This window comes from Chiloscyllium plagiosum, unplaced genomic scaffold (genome assembly GCF_037043375.1).
Source record: "Chiloscyllium plagiosum isolate Xiang-an unplaced genomic scaffold, Cpla_swu_hap1 HiC_scaffold_15, whole genome shotgun sequence".
Lineage (NCBI taxonomy): Eukaryota > Metazoa > Chordata > Chondrichthyes > Orectolobiformes > Hemiscylliidae > Chiloscyllium > Chiloscyllium plagiosum.
This window is the reverse complement of record NW_028270153.1, coordinates 8,316-31,609: the sequence shown is the minus strand read 5'-3', so window position 1 is coordinate 31,609 and position 23,294 is coordinate 8,316. Positions and strand designations below refer to the sequence as shown.

Below are 23,294 nucleotides of genomic sequence, written 5' to 3'. Positions count from 1 at the left end.
AGGATAAATCTGGTCTGGCCCTGGAGACTTATCAATCTTAACGTTTTCCAAAATTTCTAGCACATCAACTTCATCAATCTTGATCTGGTCAAGACTGTATCCCAGCTCCTCTACGTTTTCATTTACAATAAATTCCAATTCCTTGGTGAAAACCGAAGCAAAAAACTCATTTAGGGCTTCCCCTATCTGCTCAGACTCCATGCACAAGATCCCTCCGCTATCCCTGATTGGCCCTAACTTCTCCCTGATCATTCTCTTATTCCTCACGTATGAGTAAAATGCCTTTGGGTTCTCCCTAATCCTTCTTGCCAAGCCTTTTTCATGCCCCCTCCTGCCTCTCCTCAGTCCATTTCTGAGCTCCTTTCTAGCAAGCCTCTAATCCTCTAAAAAAGCTGTGCTAGATCCTGGCTTCCTCCACCTTATGTAAGCTACCTTCTTCCTTTTGACGAGAAGTTCCCCTGTTCTAGCCATCCAAGGTTCCTTAATCTTACCCCTTCTTACCTGTCTCAGAGTAACAAATTTGTGCATCACTCGCAACTGCTCCTAAAATAGTCTCCACATGTCTGCTGTACCCTTTCTGTGCAACAATTGCTCCCAGTCTGTATTCCTAACTCCTGTCTGATAGCGTCATAATTTCCTTTTTCCCAATTAAATATCTTCCCTCTGTAACTGCTCCTTTCACTCTCCAAGGCTATGCTAAATGTGAGGCAGTTGTGATCACTGTCACCAAAGTGTTCTCCCGCCATGAGATCTGACACCTGTCCTGGCTCATTGCCGAGCACCAAATCCAAAATGGCCTCTCCCCTCGTCGGTCTGTCTACATACTGAGTAAGGAAACCTTCCTGAACACACCTGACAAAAACAGCTCCATCCAAACCATCTGCACTTAGGAGGTTCCAGTCGATCTTGGGAAAGTTGAAATCACCCATAACAACCACCCCGCTACTTTTGCATGTTTCCAGAATCTGCCTGCCTATGAATTCTTCAATGTCCTTCCTGCTATTAGGTGGGCTGTAGAAAACCCCCAATGCGGTGGCTGTTCCTAACTTCCACCCATACTGATTCAGTAGACAAACTTTTCTCAACAACCTTCGTTGCTGTAGCTGTGATGCACTTAGCAATGCTACACCCCCTCTTTTACCCTGTTCTTTCTAAACCCTGGAATATCAAGCAACCATTCCTGCCCCTGTGAAACCCACGTCTGTGTTATGGCCACAACATCGCAGCCCCAAGTACTAATCCATGCTCTAAGTTTGTCACTCTTATTTCAGACACTCCTTGCATCAAAACAGACACACTTTAACTGATCCCTTTGTTTCATTACGTGAGAAACCTTCCTGATAGATTCAATATATCCTGTCACTGTCCCGTCTCAACTGACCCCCTCTCAGATATGTGGCTCTGATTCCCAACCCCTACCAAACTAGTTTAAACCCTCCCGAATCACATGAGCAAACCTGCCAGACGTATCTTAAATGAATATACCATGCCTGCCTCTACCACCTCTGCTGGCAACGCGTTCCAAACACCCACCACCCTCTGCATGAAGTACTTGCCACGTGTATCCCCCTTAAACCTTCCACCTCTCACCTTGAAAGAGTGACCTCCTGTTACTGAATCCTTCACCCTGGGAAAAAACTGGTCTCTATCCACCCTGTCTATACCCTTTATGATTTTGTAAACCTCAATCAGGTCCCCCCCCATAATCTTTTTTTTGCTAATGAAAATAAACCTAACCTACTCAACCTCACTTCATAGATAGTACCTTCCATACCTGGCAACATCCTCATAAACCATCTCGGCACCCTCTCCAAAGCATCCACATCTTTTTGGTAATTTGGCAACCAGAACTGTACACAGTATTCTTAATGCGGCCGAACCAATATCTTGTACAACGTTAACATGACTTGCCACCTCTTATACTGAATACCCCATCCAATGAAGGCAAGCATACTATATGCCTTCTTGACCACTATCCACCTGTGCAACAACCTCAGTGTACAATGGGCCTGCACTCCCAGGTCTCTCTGCCTATCAACTTTTTCCAAGCCTCTTCCGTTCATTGTATAATTCGCTCTAGAACTAGTCTTGCCTAAATGCATCACATTTGTCTGGATTGAAAACCATCTGCCACGTTTCTGCCCAACTCTCCAGTCTATATTCTCCTGTATTCTCTGACAGTCCCTTATGCTGTCTGCTACTCCAATCTTCCTGTCATCTGCAAACTTGATCATACCAACAGTACCCTCTTCCAGATCATTTATGTATATTATAAACAGTGGCCCCAACACTGATCCCTGTGGTCACCTTTCTCCATTTTGAGAAACACCCTTCAACTACTACTACTCTTGTCTCCTGTTGCTCAACCAGTTCTTTATCCACCTAGCTAGAACACCCTGCACACCATGTGACTTCACTTTCTCCATTAGTCAAACTTTCTCCATTATCAAACGCCTTACTAAAACCCATGTATATGACATTAACAGCCCTTTCTTCATCTATCAACTTGGTCACTTTCTCGAAGAACTCTTAAGTTGGTAAGGCACAATCTCCCCTGCACAAAACCATGTTGAATATCACTAATAAGCCCATTCTTTTCTAAATATAAATAGATCCTATCCCTCAGTACCTTCTCCAGCAACTTTCCCACCACCGACATCAGGCTCACTGGTCTGTAGTTACCCGGAATATCGCTCCTATCCTCCTTGTACAGGGGGACAAGATGAGCAACCCTCCAGTCCTCCGGCACCTCACCTGTATTTAAGGATGCCACCAAGATCTCCGTCAGGGCCCCAGTTATTTCCTCTCTCAGCAACCTGGGATAGATCCCATCCGGTCCTGAGGATTTGTCCACCTTAATAACCTCTAGCCTACCCAACACATCTTCCCTACTTATGTCAACGTGATCCAGACTAATCAAACTTTTATCTCTAATTTCAACATTCATCATGTTCCTCTCCTCCGTGAGCACTGATGCAAAGTAATCATTCAAAATCTCACCCATTCGCTCAGGTTCGACACAGCCTTCCTTTGTTACCCTTTAGTGGACCAATCCTCCCTCTAGTTACGCGCTTGCTTCTCATAAGAAAATGGTTTGGGATTCTCCTTAATTCTGCTTGCTAAAGCTATTTCATGACCTCTTTCAGCCCGCTTGATTCCTCGTTTAAGACTTGTCCTACTCTTCCAATATTCCAGAGACTGTTCTGTTCTTAGCTGCCTGAACCTTATATACGCTTCCCTTTTCCTCTTGGCTAGTCATACGATTTCTCGTCATCCACGGTTCACAATTCTTTCCCTTCCTATCCTTTGCCTTCAACAGGACACGCCTATCTTTGAAAGCCTGCCACATATGAAATGTTGACTACCCTTCAAATAGCTGTGTCCAATCCACATTTACGAGCTCCTGCCTAATTTTGATATAATTGGCCTTAGCCCAGTTTAGTACTCTTCCCTTAGGACCACTTTCTTCTTTATCTACGAGTATTCTAAAACTTACAGAATTGTGGTCACTGTTCCCAAAGAAATCCCCCACCTTCTACCACCTGTCCTGGCCGTTCCCCGGTACCAGGTCCAATATGGCCCCTTCCCTCGTCAGACAATGGACATACTGCTCTAGAAAACTCTCCTAGGTGCTTCTTACAAATTCTACCCCATCCAGACCTCCGACGCTAAGTGTATCCCAGTCAATGTTGGGAAAATTAAAATCTCCCATCACCGCTACCCTATTGCCTCTACATCTTCCCATAATCTGTTTACCTATTTGTTCTTCTACCTCACGCTCAATGTTAGGAGGCCTGTAATACAGCCCCAAAAATGTAACTGCACCCTTATTTCTCAGCTCCACCCATATTGCCTCCCTACCCAAGATCTCCATAGTGTGCTCCTTTAGCACAGCCGTGATATTGTCCCTGACCAGCAATGCACCTCTACCCCCTGCATGTTTTTGGATTGTGGGAGGAAACCGGAGCACCCGGAGGAAACCCACGCAGACACTGGGAATGTGCAAACTCCACACAGAGTTACCTGAGGCGGGAATTGAACCCGGGTCTCTGGCGCTGTGAGGTAGCAGTGCTAACCACTGTGCCGCCCAAGTCTACTTGGACTTGTCTCTCGTCCTCGCTTAATATTTACTTACTTAACTCAATACAGAGGAATTCCCTCTGCTGTGTTGTTATTTTGCCAAGTGTTTTGTTTGTTAATATTCCTAATGTTTTCAGAAATTATTCTCCAGAACACTACCCAAATAAAAATTGTCCATTTCACTCTAAAATTTTCACTTTTTAGTCATTCCACAAGTTATTGTTTATTCCAAATTATCAGCTTTCTCTATGCTCGTTGGTGTTTGAACCATTCGTATTACAAAATATACAAGTTTAAGTTGTTTCTATATATAAACAAAACTGGAGTACAAAAGCAAAGAAATGACAAAACCCTGGACACATTTCCAATCTTAAAAAAAACAATTCACTTGAACAGCACCAAGGGGAAGAACTTCAGTTATATATGGAGACTTGACAGACTGACGCTGCTTTCCTTAAAACAGAGAAAATTATCAGACATAAAAATTGAAAACGCTAGGAATATACACCAGCTGTGGATACAGCAATTAACATTTCAGGTTGATGACATCAATTTTGTTCGTTGAAACCTCAAACCTGATGTGGTCTTACAGATGTGCCACATAAGCTGAGCATTTCCAGTAGTTTCCATTTTTACTTAACATTTCCAGCATCCACATTTTGAATGAAACTGAATAGACTGCCCAATATCAGAAATGACAACTGTACATAGCTCCACTGACCCTGCAAAGTTCACCTTACTAGCATCTGGGTTTGTGCCAAAATTGGGAGAGTTGCCACACAGACTGGATTAGATTAGATACTCTACAGTATGGAAACCGGCCCTTCAGCCCAACAAGTCCACACCGACCCGCCGAAGAGCAACCACCCAGACCCATTCCCCTACCCTATATTTACCCCTGACCTAATGCACCAACACTATAGGCAATTTAGCATGGCCAATTCACCTGGCTTACACATCTCTGGATTGTGGGAGGAAACTGGAGCACCCGGAGGAAACCCACGCAGACACGGTGAAAATGTGCAAACTCCACACAGTCAGTCACCCGAGGCTGGAACCGAACCCAGGTCCCTGGTGCTGTGAGGCAGCAGTGCTAGCCACTGAGCCACCCCACTAGTCGAGCAACAACCTGAAATTCTTTGTCAGGTTTGATTCTATGAGAATGATTAGACCCCAGACACCACAATTCATCCCTGGACAGGACATCACCAGAGGAGGCAGCACAATATACAGTCATGGGGTAGTTGACAGAGGAGTCTTCAATGCAAGACTTTGGATCCCATGAAACCCTCAGCTGATCAATCAGTTCTTCTCCATGTTGAGCATGGCTTGGAGCAAGGGTGGCAAAAGCACAGTTTGTTCAGGAGGTGGGTGCAATTAACAGTGTCATTAGGAACAGTGTAGGCCATTCAGTTTGTTGAATCTGCTCTGTTCAGTACCGTCATGGCAGATTAAACACCACAATGCCTTTTCCCACACCATCCCATAACTTTGTACACTACTGAATCAGAAATATATCCATTTCTATCTTAACCATACTCAGTTTCCATAGCACTCTGACCTACTTAATCTACATGAATCATTCTAAAATCTGTAGAATTTTGGTAGTGAGGGAGCAGGGAGAAATATCCTTGACCACATCCTCAATCTGCCTCCATAGACCTGACCATGATAGCATTGGTAGGAGTGACCAAAGTCAAGAGAAGACAAAGTTCCACAATCACAGTGAGGATACTCCCAAATCATGTAGTGGGGTACCACTAGTGTGCTAAATGGGAAACTTTGAATAGATCTAGCACCTCAAAACTGGGCATCCATGAGGCAATGTAGGTTGTCAACAACAGAATTCCACTCAACCAGAATGCTTAACTTCATGGCCCAATGAACCCATGCACCCAATCTATTATCCCCATCAAGCTAAGGGATCAATCCTGGTTCAAGTGTGCCAGGAGCACTACCAGACTACCTAAAACAAAGAGTTACAAAACAGGACACTTATGCGCCAAGTAACATCACAGCAACAAACAACGGACTGAGCTTAACTATCCTACAAACAACGATCAGATCCAAACTCTGCAAACCTGCGACATGCTGTTATGAATGGCAGTGATCAATTAAACAATGTACAAGAGAGCTGCAGCAGCTCAAGGAGGCAGCCTATCACTAGGTCTTCAAGGGCAACTAGTAATAGGCAGCAAAGGTTTGAATATTCCTAGACATTCAGGGTGCTGTGCTCCTACAATTCAGGGAAAGGGAATGTGTGGGATCTGTATAGCCAACACTGTCACCCCCCCCCCCCCCCCCCCTCCCAAAAACCCCTGTACCTTTTTGAACACCTTTCAGTGTTGTCTAGATTTACTCTCAAGTGGCTATTTCCAGTCCGTTTTGGTCAGCTATTTCAGATTGGCTAAGCAACAGCTTGACAGTCATACTTACGGAATCATATCCAACAGCCAGACACAATCATCCCTGGATATGTCCTGTCCTACAGGCAAGATAGACCAAGTGGTACACTGTCAGAAGGAAGTTGCCCTGGGAGTCAACATTGATGCTGGACCCCATGAAGTTCCATGGTTTAGGGTTAAACATAAGCAAGGAAACTCCTGGTTACCACATACCATCCTCCCTCAGCTAGGAATCCATACTCCATGTTCAACAACACTTGGAGGAAACACTCAGGATGGCAAATGCACTAAAAGTACTCGGTGAGGGATTTCAATATCGGTCACCAAGAGAGGCTCGACAACAGTACTAATGATCAAGCTGGTCAGGTCTGAAAGGATATTGCTGTTAGCCTAGGTCTGCAGCAGGAGCTGAGGGAATCAACAAGAGGGAAAAACATACTTGATCTCATCATTACCGATGTGCCAGCTGCAGATGTATCTATAAGAGTGACCACTACACAGTCCTTGTGGAGCTGAAGTCCTGCCTTCATATTGAGAATAACCTCCAGAGAGTTGTGTGGCACTAACATTGGGCTAAATGGCAGACTTCAAATAGATCTGGCAATGCAAGACTGAACCTCGAGGTGCTGTGGGCCATCAACAGCAGAATTGTACTCCAGCAGACGCTCTACACTCAGGGCCTGCATATTCCACACACAACCATTACCATTGAGCTAGGGGAATCAACTCTGGCTCAATGGAAACAGCAGGAGCACAAGAGGCAGCGGCAGGCATACCTGAAGATGAGGCGTCAACATGTCATCAACAAACAGGTCTGGTTGAATGCATAAGCTGCAAGTGATAGAGAGCTAAGCGATCCCACAGCCAACAGATCAAATTTAAGCTCAGATGTCCTGCCACATCCAGTTGTGAATGGTGGTGGACAATTAAACAACTCACTGGAGGCGGCTCCATAAATATCATCTTCAATTATGGAATAGCCCAGCACATCAGTGCAAAAGATAAGGCTGAAGCTTTTGCAGCAAAATTCAGCCAGAAGTGGACAATCCATCTCAGCCTCTTCCAGTGGCCCCAGCATTACAAGTACCAGTCTTCAGCTAATTTGATTCACTCTGCATGTTATCAAGGAATAGTTGGAGATATTGGATACTGCAAAGGCTATGGGCACTAACAATATTCCCACAATAGTACTGAAGACTTCTGCTCCAGAGCTTGCCGCTCCCCTAGCCAAGCTCTTCCAATACAGTTACAACACTGGCATCTACTGACAAAGTTGGAAATTGCCCAGGTACGTCCTATTCATAAAAAGCTGGACAATCAGTGAAATATAAACCTGTCATCAACACAGTGTTGTCAAGCAGCACTTGGTTCAAACATGGACAAAAGAGCGGAATTCCAGAGGTGAGGAGAGAGTGACAGTCCTTGACATTAAGACTGCTTTCAGAAGTGTGGCATCAAGGACCCCTTGCAAGACTGGAATTAATGGTTATCAGGGGGAAAACTATCCAGTGGTTAGAGTCATATTTGACACACAGGAAGATGGTTGTGGTTGTTGGAGATCAGTCATCTCAGGTCCAAGACATCTCTGCAGGAGTTCCTCAGGATAGTGATCTAGACCCAACCATCTTCAGCTGCTTCATCAATGACCCTTCCTCCATCATAACAGAAGTGAGGATGTTTGCTGATGATTATATAATGTTCAGTACCATTCACGATTCCTCAGGTACTGAAGCAGTCCATGTTCAAATGCAACAAGATCTGGACAACATCCAGACTTGGGCTGACCAGTGGCAAGTAACATTTGCGCCAAACAAATGCCAGGCTATGACTATCACCATTTAGGGATAACAAGGTGGAAAGAGTGGCAGAAAAAATAGAAATATAGAGGAGGAGTAGGCTGTTTGGCCCTGCGGGTCTGCACCACCATTCAATATGGTCATGACTGGTCATACAATCTCAGTATCCCATTCCCCCTCTCCCTCCATACCCCTTGACCCTTTTCTTTGCAAGGGCCATATCCAGCTCCCTCTTGAATATATCTAATGAACTGGCCCCAACAACTTGTGGGACAGAATTTCACAGGTTCACAAATCTCAAGAAATTCTTCATCTCAGTTCTGAACGGCTTACCCCTTATACTGGATTGGCCCAAAATTGGGAACATTTTGCTCATATCTAGTCTGTCCAGTCCCATCAAGATTTTATGTTTCTATGAGATCCCCCTTCATTCTTCTGAATTCCAGAAAGTACAAGCCATCTGTCCCCCCTCAACCTTCATTCTCAACCCCTCTTACCCTCTGGTAAAATATCTTTTTCCTCAGAATTCCCTCTAAACCTCCTGTCTTTCTCTTGAAAAATTAGGCCCCCTTGTTATTGACCCTTCAACGAAAGGAGACACCTGCCTTCTATTCATCCTTTGTCACTCAATCTTATAATCTGTCATGTCCCCCCCAACCTTCATTTTTTCTATTGAGTTATGGGATGTGGGAATTTCTGGCTGGGCCAGCATTTATTGCCTATCCCCACTTGCCCTTGAGAAGGTGATTGTGAGTTGCCTTCTTGAACGGTTCCTCATATGTCAGGGAATTGGTCTGGTGAACCTTTGTTGAACTCCCTCAATATCAAGAATGTCCTTCCTCAGAGTAGGAGATCAAAACCCACACACAATACTCAAGGTGTGGCCTCAGCAAGGCCCTAACAACTGCAGCCAGATATCCTTACTCAGATACTCAAATCCTCTCATTATGAAGGCCAACATGCATTAGCTTGCCTTATCGCCTGCCACTTGCGCCAGACTCAACAACATTGAAATCACCATGCTCCAGTGAAGATAACATTTTCAGCTGTACAGTCTTGATGGGCTGAAATGCCTCTTTTGTACCCAATCATTCTGTGAACCTGCTTCTTCCTGAGATCCCCAGCACCACAGATGCCAATCTTGCAACATGTTTGAGGTGAGGGATGCCATGGACGTCCCTGCTGAAAACACTTGCAGGAAGTGCACCCATCTCCAGCTCCTCCAAGACCGTGTTAGGGAACTGGAGCTGGAGTTGGATGAACTTAGGATCATTCGGGAGGCAGAGGGGGTCATAGATCGGAGCTTTAGGGAAGTAGTAACTCCAAAGATGGCAGATAGATGGGTGACAGTGAGGGGGACTGGGAGGAAGCAGCCAGTGCAGGGACCCCCTGCGGCCGTTCCCCTCAAGAACAAGTATACCGTTTTGGATACTTGTGGGGGGGACGACTTACCAGGGGCAAGTAACGGGGCTCAGGCCTCTGGCACGGAGCCTGTCCCCGTTACTCAGAAGGGAAGGGTGGAGAAGAGCAGAGCAATACTAATTGGGGACTCAATAGTTCGGGGCACAGATAGGAGGTTTTGTGGGAACGAGAGAGACTCACGTTTGGTATGTTGCCTCCCAGGTGCAAGGGTACATGATGTCTCTGATCGTGTTTTCCGGGTCCTTAAGGGGGAGGGGGAGCAGCCCGAAGTCGTGGTCCACATTGGCACCAATGACATAGGTAGGAAGAGCGCTGAGGATGTTAGGCAGGCTTTCAGGGAGCTAGGTTGGAAGCTCAGAGTTAGAACGAACAGAGTTGTTGTCTCTGGTTTGTTACCCGTGCCACGTGATAGAGTCGAGGAATAGGGAGAGAGAACAGTTAAATGCGTGGCTACAGGGATGGTGCAGGAGGGAGGGATTCCGGTATTTGGATAACTGGGGTTCTTTCTGGGGAAGGTGGGACCTCTAAACAGGATGGTCTGCACCTGAACCTGAGGGGCACCAGTATCCTTGGTGGGAGGTTTGCTATTGCTCTTGGGGGGGGTTTAAACTAACTCTGCAGGGGCATGGGAACCCAGACTGTAGCTTTAGGGTGCAGGACCTGGAGTGTAGGGAGGTTAGGAACATGGCATCAATTTCAAAGGAGGGTGCCTGTAAACAGGAAAGTGGCTTGAAGTGTGTATACTTCAATGCAAGAAGTATACGAAATAAGGTAGGTGAACTTGCAGCGTGGGTTGGTACCTGGGACTTCGATGTTGTGGCTATTACGGAGACATGGGTAGAACAGGGACAGGATTGGCTGTTGCAGGTTCCAGGGTTTAAATGTTTTAGTAGGGTCAGAGGTGGGGGTAAAAGAGGGGGAGGTGTGGCATTGCTTGTCAAAGATAGTATTACAGCGGTGGAAAGGACGATGGATGAAGACTCGCCATCTGAGGTAGTTTGGGCTGAGGTTAGGAATAGGAAAGGTGAGCTCACCTTGTTAGGAGTTTTTTACAGGCCTCCTAATAGTCCTAGAAACGTAGAAGAAAGGATTGCGAGGATGATTCAAGAGAAGAGTGAAAGTAATAGGGTGGTTGTTATGGGGGACTTTAACTTTCCTGATATTAATTGGGAAAGCTATAGCTCAAGTTCGTTAGATGGGTCAGTGTTTGTCCAATGTGTGCAGGAGGGTTTCCTGACACAATATGTAGATAGGCCAACAAGAGGTGAGGCCATACTGGATTTGGTTCTGGGTAATGAACCAGGCCAGGTGTTAGAATTAGAGGTAGGTGAGCACTTTGGGGACAGTGACCACAATTCGGTGACCTTTACTCTAGTGATGGAGAGGGATAAGTGTGCACTACAGGGCAAGAGTTATAGATGGGGGCAGGGAAATTATGATGCTGTGAGGCATGACTTAGGATGTGTGGCCTGGAAAAGTAAGCTTCAAGGCAAGGGTGTAATTGATATGTGGAGCTTGTTCAAGGAGCAACTATTGAGTGTCCTTGATAAGTATGTGCCCGTCAGGCAGGGAGGAAAGGGTCGTGTGAGGGAGCCGTGGTTTAATAAGGAATTGGAATCCCTTGTTAAATGGAAGAGGGCGGCCTATGTAAAGATGAGGCGTGAAGGTTCAATTGGGGCGATTGAGAGTTATAAGGTAGCCAGGAAGGACCTGAAGAGAGAGCTAAGAGCAGCAAGGAGGGGACATGAAAGGTCCTTAGTTGGTAGGATTAGGGAAAACCCTAAGGCTTTCTATAGGTATGTCAGGAATAAAAGAATGACTAGGGTAGGAATAGGTTCAGTCAAGGATAGTAGTGGGAAGTTGCGTGTGGAGGCTGAAGAGATTGGGGAGACACTGAATGAATACTTTTCGTCAGTATTCAATCAGGAACAGGACATTGTTGTCAATGTGAGTACTGAGTCACAATTAAGTGGAATGGATGGCTTTGAGGTATGTAGAGAAGAGGTGTTGGAAATTCTGGAAAGGGTGAAAATAGATAAGTCCCCTGGGCCTAATGGCATTTATCCTAGGATTCTCTGGGAAGCAAGGGAGGAGATTGCAGAGCCATTGGCCTTGATTTTTATGTCCTCGTTGTCTACAGGAGTAGTGCCAGAAGATTGGAGGCTAGCAAATGTGGTTCCCTTGTTCAAGAAGGGGAGTAGGGATAACCCTAGTAACTATAGGCCGGTGAGTCTCACTTCTGTTGTGGGCAAAATCTTAGAGAGAATTGTAAGGGATAGAATTTACGAACATCTGGATAGGAATAATGTGATCAAGGATAGTCAGCATGGTTTTGTGAAGGGCAGGTCGTGCCTCACAAACCTTATTGAATTCTTTGAGAAGGTGACTAAGGAGGTGTTCGAGGGGAAAGCAGTAGATGTGGTGTATATGGATTTTAGTAAGGCGTTTGATAAGGTTCCCCATGGTAGACTACTGCAAAAAATACGGAGGTATGGGATTGAGGGTGAGTTGGAGGTTTGGATTAGGAGTTGGCTGGCTGGAAGAAGACAGAGGGTAGTAGTTGATGGCAAAGGTTCATCTTGGAGTGCCGTCACTAGCGGTGTTCCGCAAGGATCTGTTTTGGGACCATTGCTGTTTGTCATTTTTATAAATGACCTGGAGGAGGGGTTAGAAAGTTGGGTGAGCAAGTTTGCGGATGATACGAAAGTCGGAGGAGTTGTAGACAGTGAGGAAGGATGTGGCAGGTTACAGCGGGATATAGATAAGCTGCAGAACTGGGCAGAAAGGTGGCAAATGGAGTTCAATGTAGCTAAGTGTGAGGTGATCCACTTTGGTAAGAGTAATAAAAAGATGGGGTACTGGGCTAACGGTCGGATACTTGGTAGTGTGGATGAGCAGAGGGATCTTGGTGTCCATGTACACAAATCTTTGAAAGTTGCCACCCAGGTAAATAGTGCGGTGAAGAAGGCATATGGCGTACTGGCTTTTATTGGTCGAGGAATTGAGTTCCGGAGTACTGAGGTCATGTTGCAGTTGTATAAGACTCTGATGCGGCCACATCTGGAGTATTGTGTGCAGTTTTGGTCGCCATACTATAGGAAGGATGTGGAGGCACTGGAACGGGTGCAGAGGTGGTTTACCAGGATGTTGCCTGGTATGGTAGAAAGATCGTATGAGGAAAGGCTGAGGCACTTGGGGTTGTTTTCATTGGAGAAAAGAAGGTTTAGGGGTGACTTGATAGAGGTGTATAAGATGATTAGGGGTTTAGATAGGGTCGACAGTGAGAATCTTTTTCCTCGTCTGGAGTCAGCTATTACAAGGGGGCATAGCTTTAAATTAAGGGGGGGTAGGTATAGGACAGATGTTAGGGGTAGGTTCTTTACTCAGCTAGTCGTGAGTTCATGGAATGCCCTGCCAGTAGCAGTGGTGGTCTCTCCCTCATTATGGGCATTTAAGCGGGCATTGGATAGGCATATGGAGGATAGTGGGCTAGTGTAGGTTAGGTGGGCTTGGATCGGCGCAACATCGAGGGCCGAAGGGCCTGTACTGCGCTGTATTCTTCTATGTTCTATCTCTCAGACAACAGTACTGAAGCAAAGCACTTCCCAAAACAATTACAGTTACCCATCTAATATGGGAAGTAGCCTAGGCACTGCCAGTCCACAAAAGGTCAAATCCAATCTGACTACTTTCCCATCACCTGTTCAGAGGTGTTATCATACACTACAGGAGTAGCCGAGACTTCAACCTAGGCCTCTTGCCCCAAAGGCAGGGACACTGCTACTGTGCCATAACAGGCGTGGGTCTACTTTACTTTCTAATCAACCTGTTCAGAGATGTCATTACATACTTGGGAGTAAGTGGGGCTTGAACCCAGCCTCAAACAGCAGAGGCAAGGGCACAACTACAATTTTTACATGAACCCCTGACACCCCAGTCTATTCTCAATTAGCAAATTGCTTTCAAGCTGCATTTACTCAACAATAACCTGCTCAATGGCATTCAGTGTGGGTTCCATCCAGCCCACTCTGCTCCTGACCTCAATACTCCTTTTTTTCAAATGTAGGCTAAAAAACTGAATTCCAGGGGTGAGGTAAGAGTTATTGCCCTTGACATCAAGGCCACATTTGACAAAATATGGCATCAAGAATGCCAAGCAAAATTCGAGTGAGTGGAACTAAGGAGAAAACTCCCTACTGGTTGGAGTCATACCTGACACAAAGAAAAATGGTGGAGATTGTTGGAGGTCATTTTTTCTTAGCCAAACGACAGATCTCCAGGAGTTCCTGAGCGTAATGCCCTAGGCACACCATCTTTAGCTGCTACACCAATGACTTTCCTCCAACAGAAAAGTGGAAGTGATGGAGATGATCACAATAACTCCACCACGTTCAGCACCATTCAGGTCTCAGATACTGAAGCAGTCAATTACCAAATGCAGCAAGACCTGGATAACATCCGGGCTGGGACAGTTACCACTGACCAACACAGAACTGGAACGGCCATACAAATACTGTGGATACAAGAGCAGGTCTGAGGCTGGGAATTCTGCAGCAATTAACTCACCTAACTCAAAGCCTGTCCACCACCACAAGGTACAAATTGGGAGTCTGTTGGAATGCTCTTCAATTGTGCAGCTCCAACAACATTCAAGAGGATAGACACCATGTAGGACAAAGCAGCCTTGGCCTGCTCCACACTACAAACATTCACTTCTTCCACCAATGCACAGCTGTACGAGCATATACATCTACCCACTGTTCTGCAGTAACTCACCAAGGCTCCATTCTCTATTCCACAGAAAAACAAGGGCAGATGCATGGGAACAGCCCCCACCTGCAAGTTCCCAAGTCTCTCACTATCTTGACTTGGAAGCATACTGGCAAGATTTGTTACTGTTCTCTCAAACATTTTGGAACTCCCTCTAACAGCACTGTGGGCGCATCTACACCATGGACTGCAGTGGCTAAAGGCAGCAACTTACACTAGCATCTAAAGGGCAATAAATACTGCTCACCAGTGATGACCATGTCATGGGAATTAAGTTTAGAAATGGTTTAAATTATTAGGGACAGCACAGTGGCTCAATGGTTAGCACTGCTGCCTCACAGCACCAGAGACCTGGGTTCAATTCCCGCTCTGGCAACTGTCTGTGTGGCGTTTGCACATTCTCAGTGTCTGCGTGGGTTTCCTCCCACAGTCCAAAGCTGTGCAGATTAGGTGAATTGCCCATAGTGTTAGGTGGATTAGTCAGGGGTAAATAAAGGGAGTGAGTTTCTCTTCAGAGGGTCGGTGTGGACTTGTTGGGCCGAAGGGCCTGTTTCCACATTGTAGGTAACTAAACAGCTAAACATCTCTAAACATTAGCAAAAGAACCAGAGGGTTAAAAAAGTGTGAATGTGCACTCTAAATTGTACTGACTGAAAGTGCTGTAAAAGCAGATTTGACAGCAACTTTAAACATAGATAGCAATACGTAAAAAGGATAAAGCTACAGAGTTGTAGGTGAAGAATTATGAAGTGGTAAAAATTGGATGGCATTTATTGGATAATCTTGACATGTAAATTATGTTGACAACCATTACAAGTAACACACTTGTTTCAACTGGGGGAAATCAGACAACCATTCACTATTTCATTTATCAGGGCAAAGCCATGGCTAACAAGAGTCAACTTGTCTGGTTTAAATTGTAACCAAATCCTGACTGTTAATTGTCAATTAATATTAATGGGTATATTTTCAGAAGCATACCTCTACCCATCAGACCCCACTTGCTAACCAATCAGCACTATCCTCGTCGTACAAATGGTTGTTTTCACTGCATATTCGTGTTCTTGTGAATTGTCCTGATGAATAGAAAATTAAAAACTTTAAGAAAATGCATCCTCTCAATGCAGGGTGGCCTGTACCTGGTCAGAATAGAATGGCTCATGTCTGTTAACAAAAAAAGGCCGATAAGTGGAAAACAGAATTGAACAGCAGGATTTAAAACAAAATGGCAGACAAGAAACTAAGCAAAACAGCCTGCTCTCAGAGTAAAACATATTGATACAACCAAGCAAGCCACTCCAAGGACAGTAAAAAGGACGCAGCCTGTTCCCATGTAAAACAGTTTGTTAAGACCACCTAAAGTCCAATAAATGAGGAACTCCAGTCACATTAAAGGGTAATTGTCCCAGTAAATGAACAGACACCAGCTGCCAGATACAGGCCATTAACTCCTTATAACAGCTGAGGCTGCAACAGCTAAAGTTATCTTATAGTACTTAGTTTCTTGAAATAACCTAGAATATTAAGAAATAGGTTCTAGAAAAGGGTAGTTTTCAACATTAAGAATAGGTATTAAAGGAAAGCATTTAATCCTAGTATAAAGTTAACTAGCTTTTGCAAAAGATTTTTACGCTTGAACAAAATATATTGTTGAGAAAATGAGGTCTGCAGATGCTGGAGATCAGAGATGGAAATGTGTTGCTGGAGAAGCGCAGCAGGTCAGGCAGCATCTAGGGAACAGGAGAATCGACGTTTCGGGCATTAGCCCTTCAGGCAGTCCTGAAGAAGGGCTAATGCCCGAAACGTCGATTCTCCCTGTTCCCTAGATGCTGCCTGACCTGCTGCGCTTCTCCAGCAACACATTTCCATCCCAAAATATATTGTTCACAGCCCATTAATCAAAGTCTTGACAGTAGAAGTACTTCATTACTTTACACTATAGCAGAAATTATTACAAATCTTACAGCAAACAAGTTAAAACTAACTATCTTTTGTGTTTGTACACATAATTAGGACAGTGGGAAATATAAGAGGAGCAAATGAATTTGACAAAATAGAATACAATGTCTAAATTCAACGAGATAAGCCAGCCTGAGACAGATCTGAAGGAGTACTTTGGAATGTGAATGAATATGATGCATAGGAAGATCCCAAGGCAGCAAGATTACAGTGTCTATTAAACACTATGCGATCACACAAACCTGAGATTGTCCATTCAATGCCCATCATTGACTAGCTGTTCCTCGTGATTGGATATACAAAGTAAGAGAGACAAACTTAGTGATCATGTTGTTTATGATTGTTAACAAAGTGTATAAAACACTGCTTTTTATTCTAAATTCAGAGCATGTCATTGATCTATCTTCTGATCTGAGAAAAATTAAGGGAAAATTTGAATTCTCATGTCAAGGCCAGATTCGGGGAAGATCTTTTGGCTCTCCCCCTGCATTAAGTGGTTTCTGCTTGAATAAAAATCTTTCACTTGCCAGAATCCAGGCTGCCTCCTGAGTCTCAATCTCTGTTGGAAGAAATGCTCCTACATTCAACAATGCTCAAGTTCCATACAATCAAATAAACAACAGGGGCAATAGATTGAATGTTGTCCTGTGATTGATCAGGTAAGTGGTAGCTAGACAAGCTAAGTGGAACAGAAAATCCTACAAAGTTGCAAGCTGGGCAGCTGGTGGCACTGCTACTTTCATAGGCAATCTATGCCCACCCATCACTGGAAAAGCATTTAAACCTAGATGTGAACCCAAATAGCTGTATAAAAGCAAATGGTTAAGTTTAAATGGATAACCATTATGCCGTATTGTTTTAAAATCAAAAGTTACCAAGTGTGCTTCAGTGAAGTCCCAGTGATAACAGTATCATTTAACTTGTGCCTATGCCATCCATCAGTAATCGGTGTCCTATTTATCATTCTTTGCATACAGGACGGAAGTATAAATGTATCATTGTACTGACCAGGAACTCCAGATTTGGCAATTGCTGCAGCTGCATGATCCTGAGTAGAAAAAATATTGCAGCTCGACCACTGGACCTGAAATGAGATCAAGACTTTAGTTACAATAACAATGTGGACTTCAATTTACACCAGTCAATAGCACATGACAAAGGAACAATCACTAATCATCTGGTCACCAATACAGGATTCGATTAGCGATTTAAATAAATATCCCAAACTGAAAGTCCTTCATGTCTCAGAAGGAAATTCCTCAGTATATGTACCTGAAGAACTATTTAAAACCATGAGTGGAACTGAATGTTTATACACTCATAACTAAAAGAAAATAAAGCACTGTTGAGACTCAGCAGGTCTGACTGAATCTGTGGAGGTAGAAACAAAGTAACATTTTAAGTCCAACATGACCTATTCCAGATTTCCAGTATCCACAATACTATTTTTGCATGTAATTTGTTCTCAAACATTAAAAGGACACCCTGAAGGGACACAGATCATTGAAAGGTGGCACGGCTGGTTGAGAAAGCAGTTAATGAAAATAATTGGGATTCTGCACTCCATAAAGAAAGTCAGTACAAAAGCACTGAAGTTACACTGGGTGTTTAGAAAACACTGGTTGGGCCTCAACGTGACTACTTTGTTCAAATTCAGGCATCAGTCTTAAGAAAAGCTGAAGGCACTGAAGAGAATACAGGAAATATTTACAAGGATGGCTTATGGACAAAAGAACAGAAGAAATAGGTGGTGACAATTTGGCCTGTTGAATCTATTCTGACATTCAGTACTGGTCTCTGGCTTCAACTCTGAAAAAGTAGATCCATGTTTAGATTTAGAAGGCATTAAGAGGTTTGTGGAGAAAGCAGGAACATGGCATATGGATCAGCTATGTTCCTACTGAATGGCAGAGCAGGTTTGAAGAGCCAAATGGCCTAAGCCTGCTCCTAGTTTCCATGTTATGTGTTCTCCTTGGGGAGTAGATGGTTGAGGGGAGATTAGATAAAGGTCTTCAATTTCACAAATAGGTTGGACAGAGTTGATAGGTAGAAGATGCTACTGTTTGTTAACAAAAGAATGCAAGGGCACAGATTTAAGGCAATGTGTTAACAAAGCAAGGGTGATGTAAGTAGCTTTCTCATACTAGTTGGAGTATGGAATACTTGACCTGAAAACGCCATGGAACAAGGTTCAACTGAGGTATATATGATAGAATTGGACAATTATTTGGATTGAAATGTGCAGGGATACAAGGAAAGGCAGGAGATGAGCTACCATTCATGAAACTCATCCTGAAATTTGTTCATCAATGGAACACTAACTTTGAAATAGAGAATTCTATAGAATCCTAACACGCTTGAAGAAATTTCTCTTTGTCTCAGTCCTAAATGATCAGCCCCAATCTGTGTTTTAGATTCCCTGAGCTGCAAACAATCTGTCAGCCCTTCAGAATCTTTTGTGTATCAACTGTATAGGACTATTCATTTTCTTAGTTCCAAAAAACATGATAGGAGATTTCAGTTCCAAGGATAGCTTGGACGGGTTGCTCTCCTTAGGGAAGGGAATGTGGAGAGGTAAACTAATAGAAGTATTCAAAATCATGACGGTTCTGGACAGCTGTACATGAAAAATGTTGCCATGTCCCTTCAATAAAGGATGGAGATGAATGGCCAGTCAATCTGTCATCTATCATTGGATTACAGAATTTTCTCATTATTGAGGTAATAATAGGACATTTATAAAATCATTAAACCATGTTGATTTTGATTGTGTGGAAGTAAAATTGTGCTTTATAAGTTGATTGGAGACCTTTCATGATATAAGCAGGGCGGATAAAGGTGAACCATCGTATGTAAGGTATTTGCAATAGACATTTGATAAAAATGCCACACAAAAAATCACTAGAGAAGATAAAAGCTCATGGCACTGTAAGTGATAGACTGGAACAGGTACAGCATTGACTAACAGTAAAGAGACAACTAGGATAAATGGGTTATTTTTGGACTGCCACAGTGATCAGCCTCAAATATCTAACTATATTAATGATTTGGATGGCAGGCAGACATATTGCATTGTCAGCAAATTGGAGACCAGGGTGCCCTGGTCCACAAATCAAAAAAGTCAACACACAGATATCGCAATTAAAGCAAATGGAACATTAGCCTTCATTGCAAGAGGATGGAGTGCGTTGCATCTAAGGCAGGAAGAGTGCAATGTTGTTCTAGTTCCTCTAGTCTACAGGTCACAGAACAAGATAAGTACATAACCCAACAGAATTTAGAGAATGAGAATAATGAACTTAAAAATAGGACATCAAAAGTAGTAAACTCAGGATTAGTCCCGATGCCACATGTTAACAAGATCAGGAATTGGAGAACAGATTGTAGCACGTTTGCTCTGATTAGTGGGTGACAGTTGTGAGGAGATGGCCACATGCAGAACCCACTCCTAGCAAGATGGGAACATGTGCAGGGATACAAAAGTGAGGGTAACAAAGATGGAAATGGAAGATACAAAAGTAAAAAGCAAAAGTGGAGGGCACAGGAAACAATGGCTCTCAGCACGTATGGTTGGAGTACAAAAAAGTCCAAGAAAGTAAGTTTAAAATATAACTGAACATAATCATTTGCAATAAAATTGAATTAACACAAATAGCTGTGAAAAGATACAATATAATTATGATTACAGAGACATAGATCCAAAGTGATCAAAGCTGGAAACTGAGCATCTGAAGGTATTAAACTATTGCCTCATTCTCTTTACAAGCAAGTAATGAACAAAATAAAAACTAAACAGATACGAAGCTAGAAAATGTTGATAAGTGAGCGAGATATATCACCCAGCTTTTGGTGCTGCATTCTCTGAACTAAGTGTTAACTTCTTGTGATCTGGTTTGACTGCAGCTTTGTTCATTGATTAAATGTTGTCTTGTGTAATATTCGTATTTTCATTCCCTGGAGCTCAGGATCTGGGGATACTTTGAATTTAGCTTGCATTTTGGGAATCTATGGTAATTTTGAAAGTGTAGTGTGCGCCTATGTCAATGTGGAACCTACTTGACAAAAGGATTAGTGTGGCTTGGAAGAACACAAACAGTTTAAATAAAAGAACATAGAACATTACAGCGCAGTACAGGCCCTTCGGCCCTCAATGCTGCGCCGACCTGTCATACCAATCTGAAGCCCATCTAACCTACACTACTCTACGTACGTCCATATGCTTGTCCAATGATGACTTAAATGTACTTAAAGTTGGCGAATCTACTACCGTTGCAGGCAAAGCATTCCAAACCCTTACTACTGAGTAAAGAAACTACCTCTGACATCTGTCCTATATCTATCACCCCTCAATTTAAAGCTATGCCCCCTCGTGCTCGCCGTCACCATACTTGGAAAAAGGCTCTCCCTATCCACCCTATCTAACCCTCTGATTACCTTATATGTCTCTATTAAGTCACCTCTCAACTTTCTTCTCTCCAACGAAAACAGCCTCAAATCCCTCAGTCTTTTCTCGTAAGACCTTCCCTCCATACCAGGCAACATCCTAGTAAATCTCCTCTGCACCCTTTCCAAAGCTTCCACATCCTTCTTATAATGCGGTGACCAGAACTGTACACAATACTCCAAGTGCGGCCGCACCAGTGTTTTGTGCAGCTGTAGCATAACCTCATGGTTCCAGAACTCTATCTCTCTATTAATAAAAGCCTTCTTAACAACCCTGTCAACCTGGGTGGCAACTTTCAAGGATCTGTGTACCTGGACACAGATCTCTCTGCTCATCTACACTACCAAGAATCCTACCATTAGCCCAGTACTTTGCATTCCGGTTACTCCGAACAAAGTGAATTACCTCACACTTGTCTGCATTAAACTCCATTTGCCACCTCTCAGCCCAGCTCTGCAACCTATGTCTCTGTAACCTACAACATCCTTCGTCACTATCCACAACTCCACCGACCTTAGTGCCGTCTGCAAATTTACTAACCCACCCTTCTGTGTCCTCATCCGAGTCGTTTATAAGACACTGAAACATAATCCATAGAGAAACTAACTTTAAAACAGTAATAGTGAACTGGAATGAAAGGGCCCAAAATGATGACATACAGATACCTCAAAAAAAAGAGGAAGCATAAGCTGAAGGTAAAGTCTAAAGAACACACTAATTTGTTAGAGTTGCGTTGTTTGAGACCATGGACAATGCAACTGAGGGGGTATTTTCACATGGAGGTAGTTACCACTCAGGAGATAGAGGGCTTGGTGACGTGGTGCAATGATAACAACCTCTCTTTCAATGTCGACAAAACTAAAGAACGACTCATTAACTTTAGAAAGAAAGGAGAATACACCTTCCTTTACATCAATGGAGCAGAGGTTGAGAACATCAAGTTCCTGGGGCTAACAATGACCGAAGCCTCTCCTGGACTTCCCACATGGGTGCACTTATTTCTCTTCTTCCTCAGGCAGCTCAGGAAATTTGACATGTCCATAAGGACCCTCACCAACTCAGGTTGTAAGTTTGCTCACTAAGCTGGTATGTTCGTTCTCAGACGTTTCATAACCATTTCTAAGTTCAATGAAATGGAGGTATGCTGTTGACTTTGATAATTTACACTCGTGGTTGTGGATCCGTTTGTGGAGCTGGGAAGTTGATTTGCAAATGTTTTGTCCCCTGTTTAGGTGACATTCATTGCTTTGGTGCATCCTGTGATGCGCTGCTTTGCTGCCTCATCTGGAATTTATTTGTTTCTGTTTCAGCTGCTTCCAGTTGCCAGTTTCAGTTGCTCATTGTAGTGGCCGGTATATTGGGTCCCGGTCAATGTGCTTGTTGATAGAGTCCGTGAATGAGTACCATGCTTCTAGGAATTCTCTGTCTGCCCACTGTTTGGCTTGTCCTGTGATAGTTTTACCCCAGTTGAACTGGTGGTCAGTCATATGTATATGGTTACTCGGTGCAGTTGGTTGCAGCATTTAGTGGCTACTTCAGGGATGTGAATTGCTAGTTGCCTGCCTGTTTACCCTATCTAGTATTTCATACAGTCTTTTCACGGAATCTTGTAAATTACGTTAGTCTTGTACATGACGGATATCAGGTCTTTTGTCCTGGTGAGTTGCTGACTAAGTGCAGCTGTCGGTTTATGGGCTGTCATGAATCCCAGGGATTGGAGAAGTCTGGCTGTCAGTTTCAAGATGGTTTTTATATAAGGTAGCATGGCGAGTGAGTTAGTTCTTGGCATGTCCTTGTCACGTCGTTTGCCTGTTAAGTGAATATACCCACAAGCACAAAAACCAGCAGCTAAGCTACAAATCTTTACACAAACCTTGAATTTACACTTTATATTAAGACTTTTTGGACATACAATGTATTCTGACAATACCTCTGCTCCAAGTGCTGTCAAGGTTTCAATTAATACAGCAGTCTGAAGAGTCATATGGAGGCAGCCTGCAATCCGGGCTCCTTTCAATGGTTTAGAAGCCCCATGTATCTTCCTCATCATCAACAAACCAGGCATCTCATTCTCTGCAATCTCAATGGCCTTACGACCCCAATCGGCCAAAGTGATGTCAGCTATAACGCAGAGAAACAAGGTTCAGACAAAATCAACATGTACAGACAAATTGGCAATCCGGAGAACCAAACTAATGCCAGAGGGACACTGGTTCAAATCACAAAATGACAGTTGGTAAATTCAAAACTCACATTAACAGATCTGGAAGGGAAAGTAAGTCTCAATAATGTCATAAACCATTAATTGTGGAAAATCCCATCTGGTTGACTGACATCTGAAAGGACAGGAAATCTGACAGCTTTACCTGATCTAGCCTACATTCTGGTCCATGGAAATGTGGTTCACTCAAATAGCCT

General features: G+C 43.7%; 1 protein-coding gene across 1 annotated transcript in view; it reads right to left on the bottom strand.

Annotated features, from left to right (window-relative positions):
* Window positions 1-23,023, bottom strand: part of ahcy (adenosylhomocysteinase) — a 102,450-nt gene extending 79,427 nt beyond the window's left edge. The window contains exons 1-2 of the mRNA XM_043710997.2: window positions 22,807-23,023; window positions 17,441-17,516 (exon numbers count right to left, since the gene is read on the bottom strand). Coding sequence (XP_043566932.1) covers window positions 17,441-17,516; window positions 22,807-22,941 — 211 coding nt within the window. The 5' untranslated portion in view covers window positions 22,942-23,023. The remainder of the gene's footprint in view (window positions 1-17,440; window positions 17,517-22,806) is intronic.
* Between the last annotated feature and the right edge of the window lie 271 nt (window positions 23,024-23,294).